Source organism: Panthera leo, chromosome Y, assembly GCF_018350215.1.
Source record: "Panthera leo isolate Ple1 chromosome Y, P.leo_Ple1_pat1.1, whole genome shotgun sequence".
NCBI lineage: Eukaryota > Metazoa > Chordata > Mammalia > Carnivora > Felidae > Panthera > Panthera leo.
Window position 1 is genome coordinate 6754231 of NC_056697.1, and position 14721 is coordinate 6768951.

The window sequence follows — 14721 nt, forward strand, 5'->3', positions numbered from 1 at the left end:
GTTTCCAGTCATGATTTCCTGTGCCCTCTAGTAGGGGACACAAGTTTCAATGACACGTGTTCAAGGTCATGGCACTCCGGTATACCTTTATCTGCTCAGTCACTTTTTCAGCAGGGGAAGTTCATTGTCACGATCCCTCGCCCACACTCTTTGCAGTCTTAGGTTCCCGCCGCTTGGGTTAATCTTCACTGCTTCATCCCTGTCTTGCAACACGTCTTCACTGAACATTGTCCTCGCCACCTTCTAGAAGTGCAATATACATTGCAAAAGCATTATCACGGAGAGAGATCAGAAACTCGGGCAACGAAACCTCAGTGGCAGCATTTAAGCCCCCGGATGCAGAAGGACATCAAGGACGGGCGTTGAGTTAGACGTGAGCTTGCACCTCGTCCTTCACACGTTGCCCGTGCGGCACCGGGAACCACCAGCGTGTCCCGCCTGGGAACGGAGGTGGCATCCACCCAGAGGAGCTGAGAATTCTGGTTCCTGTGCTTGTGGGTGTCACGGGGGGCGGCGGAGGGGGCGGGTGAAACGGCGAAGCCTGGAGTCATGCAGTCTGGAGGTGACATTTACTGCAGCGTCGCTCATTGTGTGCGTGAGCCTTGAACCACTTATCTAATTTCTCCAATGTTTATTCTTCTCGTGTGTAAGGCAATAACCACAGCAACTGAGCAGCTGCCCTGTAGAGATAGTGGACAGAGTGCCCAGGTTTGGTTAAAGGAAGTAATGCGGTTGGAACCTGCGATTTTGTGTGCCTTAAGTGGCAGTTCTGTGGCTGGTGTTGGGAAGAGAAGAAAGAAGGGACAGAGGAAGGAAATACTCTGCATTTCGCGTCCCCTCCCGAATTCCTATGTTGAAATCCTGACCCCCCGCTGTCAATTGTGTTAGCGGGTGGGGCCTTTGGGAGGTGGTTAGGTTGTGAGGACGGAATCCTCACGCATGGGATTCGTGTCCTTTTAAAGGAGACCCCCACCCCCCACCCCCGCCCCCACCCAGAGCTAGCGCACCCCTTCTGCCACGTGAGGACACGGAAAAGACGGCCGTCTATGAACCGGAGAACAGCCCTCACCAGACACCAGGTCTGTCTGGCACCTTGATCTTGGACTTCCCACCCCCCAGAAGCGTGAGGAATAAGTGTCTGTTGTTTGTAAGTCCCTCAGTCTGTGGGATTTTGTTACAGCTGCCGACTGTAGAAACTAAGACATACACCAGAAGCTTGACCTCTCTTCTGCTGTTGCCCCTGAGTCATTGAGATCGACCTCTTCTTAGGAACCTTGTCTGCTCTCCGTGCTGTGCTCTGATTATGGCATCAGTAGATGTTTTTAGGTCGAGTCACCAAGGAAGCTAAGAGTGGTTTCCCACTGCCCGGGTTTGGATCTCAGCCCCAGCCAAGTGTCTGGGGCCTGTGGGTTCCTGGAGGGATCTCAAGACCTGGCCTGTAAAAGGGAAAGTTGCACTTGGGGTAGCAAGGCAGAGCGTTACCAAGAGGCTTTAAGGGAAGTCGTGGCAAGTTGTTGGAGCGGTGCCTGGCGGAGAGGACGCACCACACAAGGCCTGCCTATCATTTTTATTGTTCGTGCAATTCCTTGCACAAGGCCCTTTAAAGATACCAACCAGGAGAATAAGAAATGGCCCTCGAAATCCGGTGTCCCGTGCCCTTAGCTGGTCGAGACCGCAGATGGAGGAGAAGGCAGGAGCCGGGTGAGTGGGTCAGCAGGCAGGGAGAGTCAGGAGTTTGTAAGACGGACAGATCACTGTGGCCCCGGGTATATGGTGAAGACCCCAGGCAAGAGCGAGTCGGGCCAGGAACCTACTTGCTCCTGCTCTGTGCACTCACCTGGGGTTTTCCATCTGCACTGCTGGCAACCTGACAGATGAAAGCTTGGAGATAAGATTTCTAGCAGGGCCGAGAGCAGGGCTGAGACTCAGGATATAGTCACTGGTTAACACTGGAGGGGGTGGGGGTTGTGTTATGGCCACTGGAGGGGGTGGGGGTTGTGTTATGGCCACTGGAGGGGGTGGGGGTTATGTTATGGCCACTGGAGTGGGTGGGGTTGTGTTATGGCCACAGGGGTGGGGGAGGGGGGGATGTGTTATGGCCACAGGGGTGAGGTGGGGGAGGGGTGGGGGTTGTGTTATGGCCACAGGGGTGGGGTGGGGGAGGGGTGGGGGTTGTGTTATGGCCACAGGGGTGTGGTGGGGGAGGGATGGGGTTGTGTTATGGCCACAGGGGTGGGGGACACATAGGAGGAGGGAGAAGAGCAGGCCGGGGGGGCAGCCCGCGGGGAGGGCCTCGGAGGGGCGGTCCCGTGCGGCCTCAGTTAGGTGCTTACAGTTGTGCGAGGCAGTTCGCAGCCTCTGTGCAGCGGATTGTAAAACCAACAGCGGCTACCATACGACTCTGTGAAATAAAGTCCACGTTTTTATATATTCTTTATAATCAGGCACTGGGGAGCCGACAGGCCTGGGTTGAGGAGGAGTGGAGAGTAGAGAAAGGAGAGGAGGCCGCACACACAGGAAGCCTCCTTTCACGGAGGAACATTCCCATCTGCTGAGCACTGTGGTTATTGCCTCGGCTGTTTGGGTCCTGCCCGCGCGAGGCACAGGGCCTGCCGTGTGGAATCCGACGGAGGCCGGGCCTGCTCCCTGCCACCGTCGTCAGTGTGGCGGGTGAAGGTGGCGTTGTAGCCGCGGGAGGGAGGGCGGCAGGGACCCCGAGGAGTCCCGTGCTGGAGGGCCACACGTAGGATGTAGGACGAGCCAGCGGGGATGGGTCGTGCTGCCTGGGGAGACCCCCCTGGGAGCAGGGTTTGCAGGACCCCCACAAGCAGCGGGGGGGGCTGGCCCAGCCCAGGAGAAGCCACACCAAGGGGGTAACTCTGAGACAGGTCCGAAGGGTCCAGCCTTGTGGGACACACAGACGCTGGGGACACTCCAGCATTGCCGTGTGTGAACGGTGGGCAGGGCGGCCGGCAGGTAGACGCTTCACCCCAGAACTGCTCCCTTCTCTTCCCACAGTATAAATGGTGAGAGAGTTCAGAGTCACAAGTGCCTTTGGCCCCACCGCACCCCCAGCCTGGGAGCCGAGCATAGGGGTCCCTGTTAATCACACAGCCTCCACCCCACAAGGCTTCCCAGCTCCCCGGCACCCCGGCCTCCCCACACCGAGCAAGGTGAACGCGGTACCCCCAGCAGACTGGGCTGCCCCCTCGTGGAGAAGGGCTGCATCAGCCGCGGACTCCGGCAGTAAGATGCCCCCTTACTGTCCTTGAGGAAGGGCCACTGCGGGTTCCCCATCGCCCTAGGACCCCACGTGGGTCATGAGTGCTCCTGCCCCCTGCCCTGCGTTGTTGCCGCCCCTCCTGGAACCGGCGTTGTCTGCTGCGTTCCGGAACCACCACCCTGACCGACGAGTGTTGAGGGAAGGGTGGGGGGAGCTGGCATCTCTAATAACGACCAGTTATCAGATGAAACAGCTCAAGCCACCCCAGCGGGTCCAGAACAGCCTCCTTTTCTTCGGATGTTTGCTTGTGTGGTTCCTTTACCCCCAGCCGCCTTGAGCGCTCGGAGCCCGACTAAAAACAGGTGCCCTGTGTGCACTGTAGCGGGGTTGGGGGACACTCAGGGACGGGGAGCTCCGGAGGGACTGATGGAAGGCGGAGAGGAAGCCCAGAGGTGCACTGGCACAACGTTTAGCCAGGGCACGCTGGACTCTGTTTGGCTCTTAACGCCGAAATGGCTCTACCTCTCAAGCTGTGTCTCCGTCCCCTACGAGCAGGTCTGACCCTGTTGTATCCCTTCCGCCCTGCCCGTCCCTCCGCTTCTCCCCAGACCCGAAGCTGGGCGTCCCACGGCCACGTGTGCCCCGCTAACGAGGCACGTTCGACTTCGGTGGTGGTGCCGCCCTCGGGCCTCGCGAAACCCCGGCTTCCCTCTCTGTCGCGGCAGGTTTTTCCCACTCGGCGTTCACGTTCGGTATTGAGAGCCACATCAGCCAGTCCAACATCAATGGGACGCTAGTGCCGCCAGCTGCCCTCATCTCCATCCTGCAGAAGGGACTTCAGTATGTGGAGGCCGAGATCAGCATCAATGAGGTGGGTGCCCTCCCCGTCTCCCGGGATCCTGCCGGGATCGCCTCCGTCCCGTCTCTCGCTTTGAACTGACTTCATCCTCACAAGCCTGTCGGATTCAGCTTTCTCTCTAGCTTTTGTAAAGCTCTTTGAGGGGCACCTGAGCGACTCAGTGGGTGACGCATCCGACTCTTGGTTTCATCTCAGGTCGTGATCTCGTGGTTTGTGAGTTCGAGCCCCGCTTCGGGCTCTGCGCTGACAGTGCAGAGCCTGCTTGGGATCCTCTCTCTCTCTCTCTGCCCCTCCCCTGCTCGGGCTCACTCTTTCTCAAAATAAACAGATAAACTTGAAACAACAGAATGAAAAAGAGATCTAAAAAAAGTACAGAAGTAATCTATCCTGTATTCTGTCATTTCCGTTCCCCCACCATTTTGCAAAAACCCCATCTTTGAAAACACCCAAATTTCTGCCTGTCCTGTGTGCATTCTGCCGGCAGTGGTCATCTCCTCTTGCCTCATTTTTTTTTTAATTTATTTTTGAGAAGGAGGGAGAGACAGCACGAGTGGGGGAGGGACAGAGAACGAGAAAGGGAGGTAGAGGATCCGAAACAGACTCCGCACTGACGGCAGAGAGCCGGATGTGGGGCTTGAACTCATGGACTATGAGATCATGACGTGAGCTACAGTCGGATGCTTCATGGACCGAGCCACCCAGGCGCCCCTCCTCTGTCATCTGTCCAGGCGCCCCTCCTCTGTCTAGTCTCTTTTCCTGCATAACAGTGAACTGTGGGGATAGGGGCGCATGACCCCAGAGGCAGAAGACCTGAACTGGGGTGCCTGGATGGCTCAGGTCATGACCTCACGGTTCACGGCTGCTTCTCTTCCTCAGCAGTGCCGGCTCCAACGTGTGTACAGGAGAACGTAGAGGTCGTCTCATTGGTGACTTAGGCTTGCGGTCATTAAATAGGGGGGCCACGTGCATTTAGAGTTTAAACTAGGAGGTGTTTTCATTACTCTGGGCACGTGATACTTTTGGCCGAGTAGTCATCCCCCTGAGGTGTGAATGAATATGTGAAGAAGGCAGGCGATACGGAAGCACGCTGACCCGTTGGCCGACAGCGGGCACGCCGTGGTGGGGACCGAAGGGTGAAGATGGTTGACGAGGTGACCGGCTGCTTGTTCACACGTTTTGTAGGGTTTCGTATCGTTTGCTTGTTTTTGAATATAGTATCGTGACCAGAACTCGGCTGGTGTCACGTTTCGTTTAGCTCATGTCCAGCTGAAACTCACGTCTTTCCGGCCTTCCTGATTTCTGAGGTAATTCAAGGTCGGAACGTACAGAAACGTGTTTGCACATTAAGCAGACACGACCCAGAAGCACTGAGTTTTGTATGACTAATATTTGGAGCAGAGACAGAGGGAGACACACAGTCTAAAGCAGCTCCAGGCTCTGAGCTGTCAGCGCAGAGCCTGGCCCGGGGCGTGAACTCACGAACCAAGAGATCATGACCTGAGCTGAAGTCGGACGCTTAACCGACTGAGCCACCCAGGCGCTCCTGGAGTGATTTGGAAGGAAAGAACATTCTTCTGTGTTTTTAAGTGTGCGTGGAAACTTTTTCATTGCAAGTAGAAGCCAGCGCATCAAAAGCTGTGGGAAGAAGAGGAATTAAATTAAAACGAGTAGGAATTGAACAGTGCTGTCGTCCGTATGTCACGGCTAGATTTAGTCCACACCCTGAACCCAGAACGTCATTTCAATGGCAGCAGGTTCACATGGTGTTAATTCGGACAGACGGGTGCACAAGGAATCAAATCCTGAACTGTGCTAGTATCTCTAAATTGGCCTTGGGTTTCTGAAGAGCTGCCTCTTCCGTGTAAAAGGGTAGTTGGTCACAGGTCTGCCCACCAGCCATAGCACCTGCACACAGCTTGTCAGCCTCAGCACTGCCGCCTTGTGGGGGCAGGTGACTGTGCTGGGGCATCCTGTACACGGTCCAGCGTGTTGAGCAGCGTCCCCGGCCTGCACCCACTAGATGCCAGTTACATCTGTCTAGTGGGGACAGCCCACGATGTCTTCAGACATTGCCGCATGTCCCCTCAGAGGGAACAGTCGCTCCCCGCTGGGAACCCCTGCATCCAGCATAGCACTTTTTGTCGTGAAATAGCAAGGTTCACATGGCACTAATGCCCCAATTCAGTCTGGTGTTTACCCAATACAGAGTCGGTCATGACACCAGAATCTCCATGTGCGCCCCCCCACAACATCCCACTGTGCCCCCTTCCCCTCCCAGCTGACCCCGCCACACCCCACTGTGCCCACCCGACCCTCCTGGCCGTGTCCCCCCCACACCCCACTGTGCCCACCCGCCCCTCCCGGCCGACCCCCCCACACCCCACTGTGCCCCCCTGCCCCTCCCGGCCGTCCCCCCCACACCCCACTGTGCCCACCCGCCCCTCCCAGCCGTCCTCCACACCCACTGTGCCCACCCGCCCCTCCCGGCCATCCCCCCCCACACCCCACTGTGCCCACCCGCCCCTCCCAGCCGTCCTCCACACCCACTGTGCCCACCCGCCCCTCCCGGCCATCCCCCCCCACACCCCACTGTGCCCACCCGACCCTCCTGGCCATGCCCCCCCACACCCCACTGTGCCCACCCGCCCCTCCCAGCTGTCCCCCACACCCCACTGTGCACACCCGCTCCTCCCGGCCATCCCCTACACCCCACTGTGCCCACCTGTCCCCAGCCCACTGCGGACTCCACGGGTGTTGCTGTGGACGCCCAGTCCCCACTGGCTCCCCTCCGGGCACCGACAGCCGTCCCCATGCTCTCTCCCCAGGATGGCACGGTGTTCGACGGCCGCCCCATAGAGTCCCTGTCCCTGATCGACGCGGTGATGCCCGACGTGGTGCAGACGCGGCAGCAGGCCTTCCGGGAGAAGCTCGCTCAGCAGCAGGCCAGTGCGGCGGCCGCGGCCGCGGCAGCTGCGGCCGCGGCGGCCACGACGGCCACGGCGGCCCCGACAGCCGTTGCTCAGCAACATCCACCAAAGAACGGAGAGGCCACGGTGAACGGGGAGGAGAACGGAGCCCACGCGATAAGTACGTGCGGGGCTCTGGGGGTGGGCGAGCTTCTGGCGGTTTCTCTGCTCCATCTGTGTGAGTCGGCTAGACTCTTCGCGATCTGCCCGCCGTGCGTGCTTAGGCGCTGTGCTGTCCGCGTGCTGTTTGCCCGCGAGGGCTTCACACCGTTTTCGGGAGGTCCTTGGATGCGACGGTCTGGACGCACATAGCCCTGATTTTGGGGCACTGGGCTCCTCTGAGAGCTCCTTTCGTACAGCAGCGAGAAGCACTGTGTGACTACCGTTCGACATAAGAGGGTTTCATTTGTGGAGGCCACGGGTCCTGTCATTCGGCCTCCCGTGCTGAGTGAGTTCGGCCGAGATCCGCTGGGAGGGTTCAGCTCACAGATCAGCCCGAGGTCCTATCCAGAGAACCTGACTCTGCTCTGATCTGCGGCTCATGGACTCAAAGACCGCTTCAGGGTCTAAGTTCGAAGTGTGCTTTTGTGTGTGTGTTTCTTAATCTTCTGTCAAGGAAAGCAATTTGGCATTGGTGAACTTTAAGAAACCCGTACGTCTGCCAAGACAGAAATTTTCCCAACTTGTAAATTGCACGGATTTCTTTTATTTATTTTCGTTTTTTTATGTTTCTTTATTTATTGATTTATTTTCACATTTTATTTATTTTTGGGGGAGAGACAGAGCACAAGTGGGGGAGGGGCAGAGAGAGAGGGAGACGCAGAATCCGAAGCAGGCTCCAGGCTCTGAGCTGTCAGCGCAGACCCCGACGCGGGGCTCGAACTCAGGAGCTTTGAGATCGCAACCTGAGCCGAAGTGAGATGCTTAACTGATCGAAACCCCCCGGGCGCCACAGAATTCCTTTTAAATCCTAAGAAAATGTAATGGAGCACGGCTGCGTGCAGACACGCACGCTTCTTAAAGCACACTGGCCACACACACACGGGGCCTTCGATCCAAGGGTGCCTCTGGGTTGACTTCCTCGTTCCGGGGAGCATCCCTGACAGCTCACGGCCACCTCCTCCCTGCCACGTTGTCCTCCGCCTTCCGCGTTCCCTTTATTCCGTGAGGCCTGCTGCCACCTGCAGTTTGCGTCATGTTGCTGCAGCTCAGGTTGAAACCAGACCGTGGTGTCTGAGGCGGTATTTATGCTGACCTTCAAGAGTCTTTCCTCTCCTGCCGCTTGGGAGGAAAACAGCCGCCCTCCGGGATGGTTTCCAGGTGGCATTTAGCACGGCCAGTGTCCACGGTCACCAGGCTTCCTTGGGCATTCAGAACCTGGATCCCGTGGCTCATCCAGGGAGGCCTGTCCGCTTAGAAAGCATGGCGGTTCTGCTCAGCTCGAGAACTCCGATACAAAGGTGACTTCAGGACGCTAACGGCACCGGACCCCCACGAGTACAAGGGTGTTTGCAGGCAGGGGTGCGGGGTGGCGGGCATTCTGCAACAATGGTGGCGTCTCCCGGTAGGAGCTTCACAGACAAAGCCGTGATACTCAGGAGCGCCTGGATGGCTCCGTCGGTTAAGCGTCCAACTTCGTCTCAGGTCACGAGCTCACGGTTCATGGGTTCAAGCCCTGCATTGGGCTACGTGCTGATAGTGCGGAGCCTGCTTAGAGTTCTCACTCTTTCCTTTGTCTCTGCCCCCTTACCCCCAACTTGTGCTTGCTTTCTCCCTCAAAATAAATAAACTTTAAAAAAAAAAAAAGGTGTTACCTCCAAAAGGTGCTCGTAGATAACACGTGTCACCCCATCTGGAAAAGAGCAACCTTCAGGCTCTAGCTGGCTGTCGTCATTGTTCCCCAGTGTCGTGGTTAGACATTAGCCTGGCCCTAATTAGGAAGAATAAATAAATTTGTATTTCTCTATCAAATTTGGAGAGTGTTGAACTAAGAAAATGCAATACAGTTACTGCATTACACAAAAGCCAGGATTCAGTTACGATCGTCAGAGGTAATAGAACTAAGTACACGAAAAGAAGGTGTTTCTAAGACTCAAGTGCCCCCAAGAATGCGTTTCTTTTATACTGGTCAGCCACATGTCTTTTCCTATCTCTTGTGACAGATAATCATTCGAAACCAATGGAAATAGACGGGGACGTTGAGATTCCACCCAACAAAGCCACAGTCCTTCGGGGCCACGAGTCCGAGGTGTTCATTTGTGCCTGGAACCCCGTCAGCGATCTCCTAGCTTCAGGGTAAGGATGCCAGGTGGTGGGTGCTGCAGGGCCCGTGGGGTCCGAGATGCTTTCCGGAACTGTGCCTCATGGAGTAAGTGCTGCCCTCTTCTGTGTGCGGAGCACGGCCTGGGGCTCTCTGTGCCGCTGTCTTCCCGGGCTGTGAGGGAGTCCTCCTTCCACGCTGTGTTCTCAGTGGGGTGGAGAGCAGCGCAAAGACACGTTAAATTACTAAGAGCGGCAAAAACGGCGAGCAGGAAAACACGGCCCGTGAGCGTGATTAAGAAGACACAGGCCGTGGGCCAGAGATAGCTGACGTAGGCCGCCCGGAAGTCTGATGGGCTTTGTTTCCACTGGACCCGGACGCTGAGTGCATGTGCGTGTTCATTCTGCAGGTCTGGAGACTCAACGGCAAGGATATGGAACCTTAACGAAAACAGCAACGGGGGCTCCACGCAGCTCGTGTTGAGGCACTGTATACGAGAAGGGGGCCATGACGTCCCCAGTAATAAAGACGTGACCTCCCTGGACTGGAACGTAAGCCCCTGCCGCCACCCAGACGCTTAAGCCCCCGGAGACCCTCCAGCGCCGCGGGGGGCGCCCCTGCGAAACACAGGGGAGCAGGCGGTCCCGTTGGCGAGCACCCCCAGCCCGGGGGCCGGTGGTACGGGTGCTCTCTGTTCCTGAGAGCTTCTCACAAGGCCGTGTCGGGCAGACCCCTGGCTGGGGGTTCAGAGGCTCGTCTTCCCATCATTAAGCAAGATGAGCCCGGTGGTTTTCCGGGGGGGGGGGGGGGGGCGTTCCGCTGGCGGGATGTGAGGCGCGACCCGGGGAAGGGGACGTGTCCCCTCGCTGTCTCGACAGCAGGCGTCACGTGCATTTGGACGTGGGAAGCCCGCGGTCCTTCGTGACTTCTGTACACTTCCGCTTCCGTATGTGCAGGCACGGTTTTCAAAGCTTCCTTAAGCCTCACTACCGTCACGTCTCATACGGTGGTTGTAACTGTGCCACCGGGGTGAGCGGTGGCAGCATCTCCCCTGTTCCTGCGCCTGTCCTCACGGTGCCTCACGTTGTGGGTTCGGAGCAGTGTGGGCTCCAGGAGGCGCACAGGCTCAGTCTGTCCCTTCCCTGGGAGCCAGCTCCTGCTGGGAGAGTGGCCTCGCCCTGGGATCAGCTGACGGGCCGTCTTCTGTTTTCGACGCTGCCCCCACTGAGCTGTTGGTGGTGCTGTCTGTTTCTTTCTGGCCCGCAGAGCGACGGGACGCTGTTGGCCACAGGCTCCTATGATGGTTTTGCGAGAATATGGACGGAAGATGGTGAGCCCGGCCTGCCTCGTGTGGGGTGGGAGCAGGCGTGCCCCAGTGTGGAATCACCCAGTGAGCCGACCATGGCTTTGAAGTCAACCTGTTTGTTGTTTCCCTACGTAACAGGCAACCTGGCCAGCACCTTAGGGCAACACAAAGGCCCCATCTTTGCCTTGAAATGGAACAAAAAGGGGAATTACATTTTGAGTGCTGGTGTAGACAAAGTGAGTATTAGCTTGACGTAGGTGTCTCTCATCTGCAGATGCTTATTTATTTTTAATCTCTGGATCACATCCTGGGTTTTGTTTGTTTGTTTTTTGGTTTTTTAATGCTGAGAATTTCTTCTTCTTAAGATAGCAGAAGAGGTTTATTCGGTTTTGTTTTTGTGGGTTTGATCTGACTGTTCATTTACAATACGTATGCTCTCAATATAGTCTACCGTTCCACAGACCTTTGTGCCAGACTTCCACCCCTGTTTTTGAGGTGCAGTATTCAGTGACACAGGAAGTCCCCAAATTGCATTTAAATATGCAACGCTTGGGGCGCCTGGGTGGCGCAGTCGGTTAAGCGTCCGACTTCAGCCAGGTCACGATCTCGCGGTCTGTGAGTTCGAGCCCCGCGTCAGGCTCTGGGCTGACAGCTCGGAGCCTGGAGCCTCTTTCCGATTCTGTGTCTCCTTCTCTCTCTGCCCCTCCCCCGTTCATGCTCTGTCTCTCTCTGTCCCAAAAATAAATAAAAAAACGTTGAAAAAAAAAAATTTAAATATGCAACGCTTGAACAAGCAAAGGGGTGTGGGACGCACTGGACGGAAACCCTTCACCACTGGGCCATTTTGGAAACACGGACTGTCTTCTCTCGAGAGGCCAGGCTTCTGTTTCCCTGATTCGATACATCGTTACTTCCTGTGGAAGGGCTGCGGGCCTCTCCGAGCACGGCAGTAGAGCAGAGCCGCGCACGAGCGGGCGCGGCTGCCGGTGGATGTGATGGGGTCAAGGCCGGGCGGCCACGAGCACCCAAGTGCATCTAGAAGCCATGGGTGGGCAAGGGATGAGGCGGTGTAGGTGCCATCTGGCTCTGAGTCTGAACCCGTCCTGGATTTGTGTCCTCAGTCGCCAACAGCCAGGAGTCCTGACCCCCAAAAAACAGGGATCGGATGGCCATGTCATTCCTAACACTTGGCGGGAATTTGAAGTCCTTGCTGTGGGGAAATATTATCAAGAAATGGAAACAGAAGGGGAAGAAAAGCATGTCCTCACGGCACTTTGTGTTTGTACACCTGTCAGCTGGGTGTGAATACTCTACTTTGGTTTGGTTTCCAGAGGGCGGGCTTGCTTGCTTGCTTTTTTTTTTTTTAACGTTTTTTTTTTTTTAACATTTCTTTATTTTTGAGAGACAGACCACAAGCAGGAGAGGGGCAGAGAGAGAGGGAGACACAGAATCCGAAGCAGGTTCCAGGCTCTGAGCTGTCAGCACAGAGCCCGACGCGGGGCTCAAACCCATGAACCATGAGATCATGACTTGAGCCGAAGTCAGACGCTTAACCGACTGAGCCACCCCAGCGCCCCTCTACAAGGCTTTCTTTCATACTGACGTCAGGATGATTTGAGAACCTTGTTAAGTTACCGCTTCATGTTCATTCAGGTTCTAGAATTAATATAAAATAATGGCCATGACTTACAAACCCTGCCGTGGTGTTGGTCTAAAATATTTCCTATGTGGCCCTTGATGGAAAATGTGTGCTGACCCCCACACTGGGATGTAATGCTCTGGGTTAGTCTCTCTCTCTCTAAGCCAGTAGACCCCTCATTCGGACCCAGCAGCCCAGTAGCTAATGTTGAACAAGCTGAGTGCTATGGTTGACTCTCTAAATATTCTCCTGGAACAACATCACGTTTTCTCTGAGGTGTTCTAATTCACATATTACAGATGCGCACACACACACAGAACTTTGGGACGTGGCTGGCCATCCGTACTGCTGATTGGATTGTGAAAATGACTTGTACAAATGACCGCTCACCTTTGACAAGCACGTTAACTATTACGTGTGTTGGCCAATTCAGTGCTCCCAGGGTAGGAGGCGGGCACTGTGGTATCACCCTGTGTCACAGAGACCCGCGCTGACTTGCCTAGGGACCCACCGGTACAGGGTACGGGCCCTGGATTGCCAGTAACTTCTGCCCTTCGACCTCCACACGCTTCTAAAAAGTTTTTTCAGGGGCGCCCGGGTGGCTTAGTCGGTTAAGCGTCGACTTCGGCTCAGGTCATGATCTCACAGTTCGTGGGCGTGAATTAAAGCCCTGCTTCGGGCTCTGTGCTGACAGCTCGGAGCCTGGAGCCTGCTTCGGATTCTGTGTCCCCTTTCTCTCTGCCCCTCCCTGGCTCGCACTCTGTATCTATCAAAAAATAAACATTAAAAAAATTTTTTTTAAGATTTTTGCGTCCTTACTTGCGTCCCTGCTCGGGGACTCCCCTTTATATTCATTTCTGGTTTTCGACCTTACTTGAAGTTGTGACTGTAGGAGGTGATGAGCTGTATGGCCAATGAAAATTCACATTATGAATTCAGTTAGTCTTCGGGTCCTACACTCGCTTGTTTGTGACTGGCTACGTTAGGAAAAGAGCTGTATTCCACCAAACAAACAAAAAACATTTATTGGTCTAAGGGTGCCTGGCTGACTCAGTCAGGGGAGGATATGACTCTTGATCTCCAGGTTTTGAGTTCGAGCCCTACCTTGGGTGTAGAGACTACTTAAAAATAAAATCTTAAAAAGAAAAGTTAATTGGTCGAGAGCTGGCCCCAAACTTAGAGAACCGAGTTTCAAAGATACTTCTCTGTTTCCTCTGGAAATTTCTGCAGCTGATAGAAAATATAAGCAGTTCTTCTTAAAACAAAAGCTTTCATTTTTTTAAAAAATTTTTGAAATGTTTATTTTTGAGAGAGAGAGAGAGAGAAACAGAGCAGGAGGGGGGAGGGACAGAGAGAAAGGGAGACACAGAATCTGAGGCAGGATCCAGATTCTGAGCTGTCAGCACAGAGCCTGACGCGGGGCTCAAACCCATGAACCGCTAGGTCACAACCTGAGCTAAAGTCAGACACTTAACCAACTCAGCCACCCAAGCGCCCCTTAAAACAAAATATTTCTTTTTATTATGTTTTTATTTTAAATCTTTTTTTTAATGTCTATTTTTGAGAGAGAGATAGTGCGAGCGGGGGAGGGGCAGAAAGAAGGAGACACAGAATCCGAAGCAGGCTCCAGGCTCTGAGCTGTCAGCACAGAGTCTGACACAGGGCTTGAACTCACAGACTGCGAGATCATAACCTGAGCTGAAGTCAGATGCTTAATCAACTGAGCCACGCGGGCGCCCCAAAGCAAAATCTTTCTTAAGTGCCATGGACAGGGAGGTGGAAAGGTTTCAATTAAGGTGAAAGTTCCAGTTGATTAAGACTTAATTCCGGTGGTGTTCATTGAGCGGCCTCTGGTTCCTTCCCTGCGTATCTTCCCAAGATCAGTAAGTTCCTAAGAATCCAGGATTTACTTTGCTTTCCAAGGGGTGGAGGGAGATCATTTTGTCTCCCTGTTTCTCGACCCGTGAACTGGGGCCTGATCCCAGGGTCACGACTACTCTCGGCTGTATCGAAGATCCCCGATTCTTGGGGTGATGGTCTTGGAAGTGTCAGGACTGGCAGCGTCTGTAGCTCTTTATTTGGAAAAGTGCCAGAAAGGTGCTTAATTGCACACTTTTCAACCCGTCTCCCTGTCGAGGGTGAGGGAGCATATAGCCCCCAGTCGAGGCAGAGTATCTAGATGAAAGACAGAATGCCAAATTATCTAATTGATGTTTCTCTGTTGATTGCATGTTGAAACAATAATATTTTGGCCACGTTGGAGTGAAATAAAATATATTGCTAAAATTAATTTTACCCATTTCTTTTTCCTATTTTTTTTTATCTTTTTTTCCTTTTTTTTTTTTTTAGAAGAAAGATTTTTTTTTTTTTTTAATTTTTTTTAACGTTTATTTATTTTTGAGACAGAGAGAGACAGAGCATGAATGGGGGAGGGTCAGAGAGAGGGAGACACAGAATCCGAAACAGGC

At 54.6% G+C, this 14721-nt stretch overlaps 1 protein-coding gene across 5 annotated transcripts in view; it reads left to right on the forward strand.

Annotated features, from left to right (window-relative positions):
- Positions 1-14721, forward strand: part of TBL1X (transducin beta like 1 X-linked) — a 231243-nt gene that overhangs the window by 203428 nt on the left and 13094 nt on the right. For all 5 annotated transcript variants that reach the window (XM_042926658.1, XM_042926661.1, XM_042926656.1 and 2 more), the window contains 6 exons: positions 3949-4094; positions 6908-7169; positions 9211-9343; positions 9718-9859; positions 10575-10638; positions 10753-10850. In XM_042926658.1, coding sequence (XP_042782592.1) covers positions 3949-4094; positions 6908-7169; positions 9211-9343; positions 9718-9859; positions 10575-10638; positions 10753-10850 — 845 coding nt within the window. The remainder of the gene's footprint in view (positions 1-3948; positions 4095-6907; positions 7170-9210; positions 9344-9717; positions 9860-10574; positions 10639-10752; positions 10851-14721) is intronic.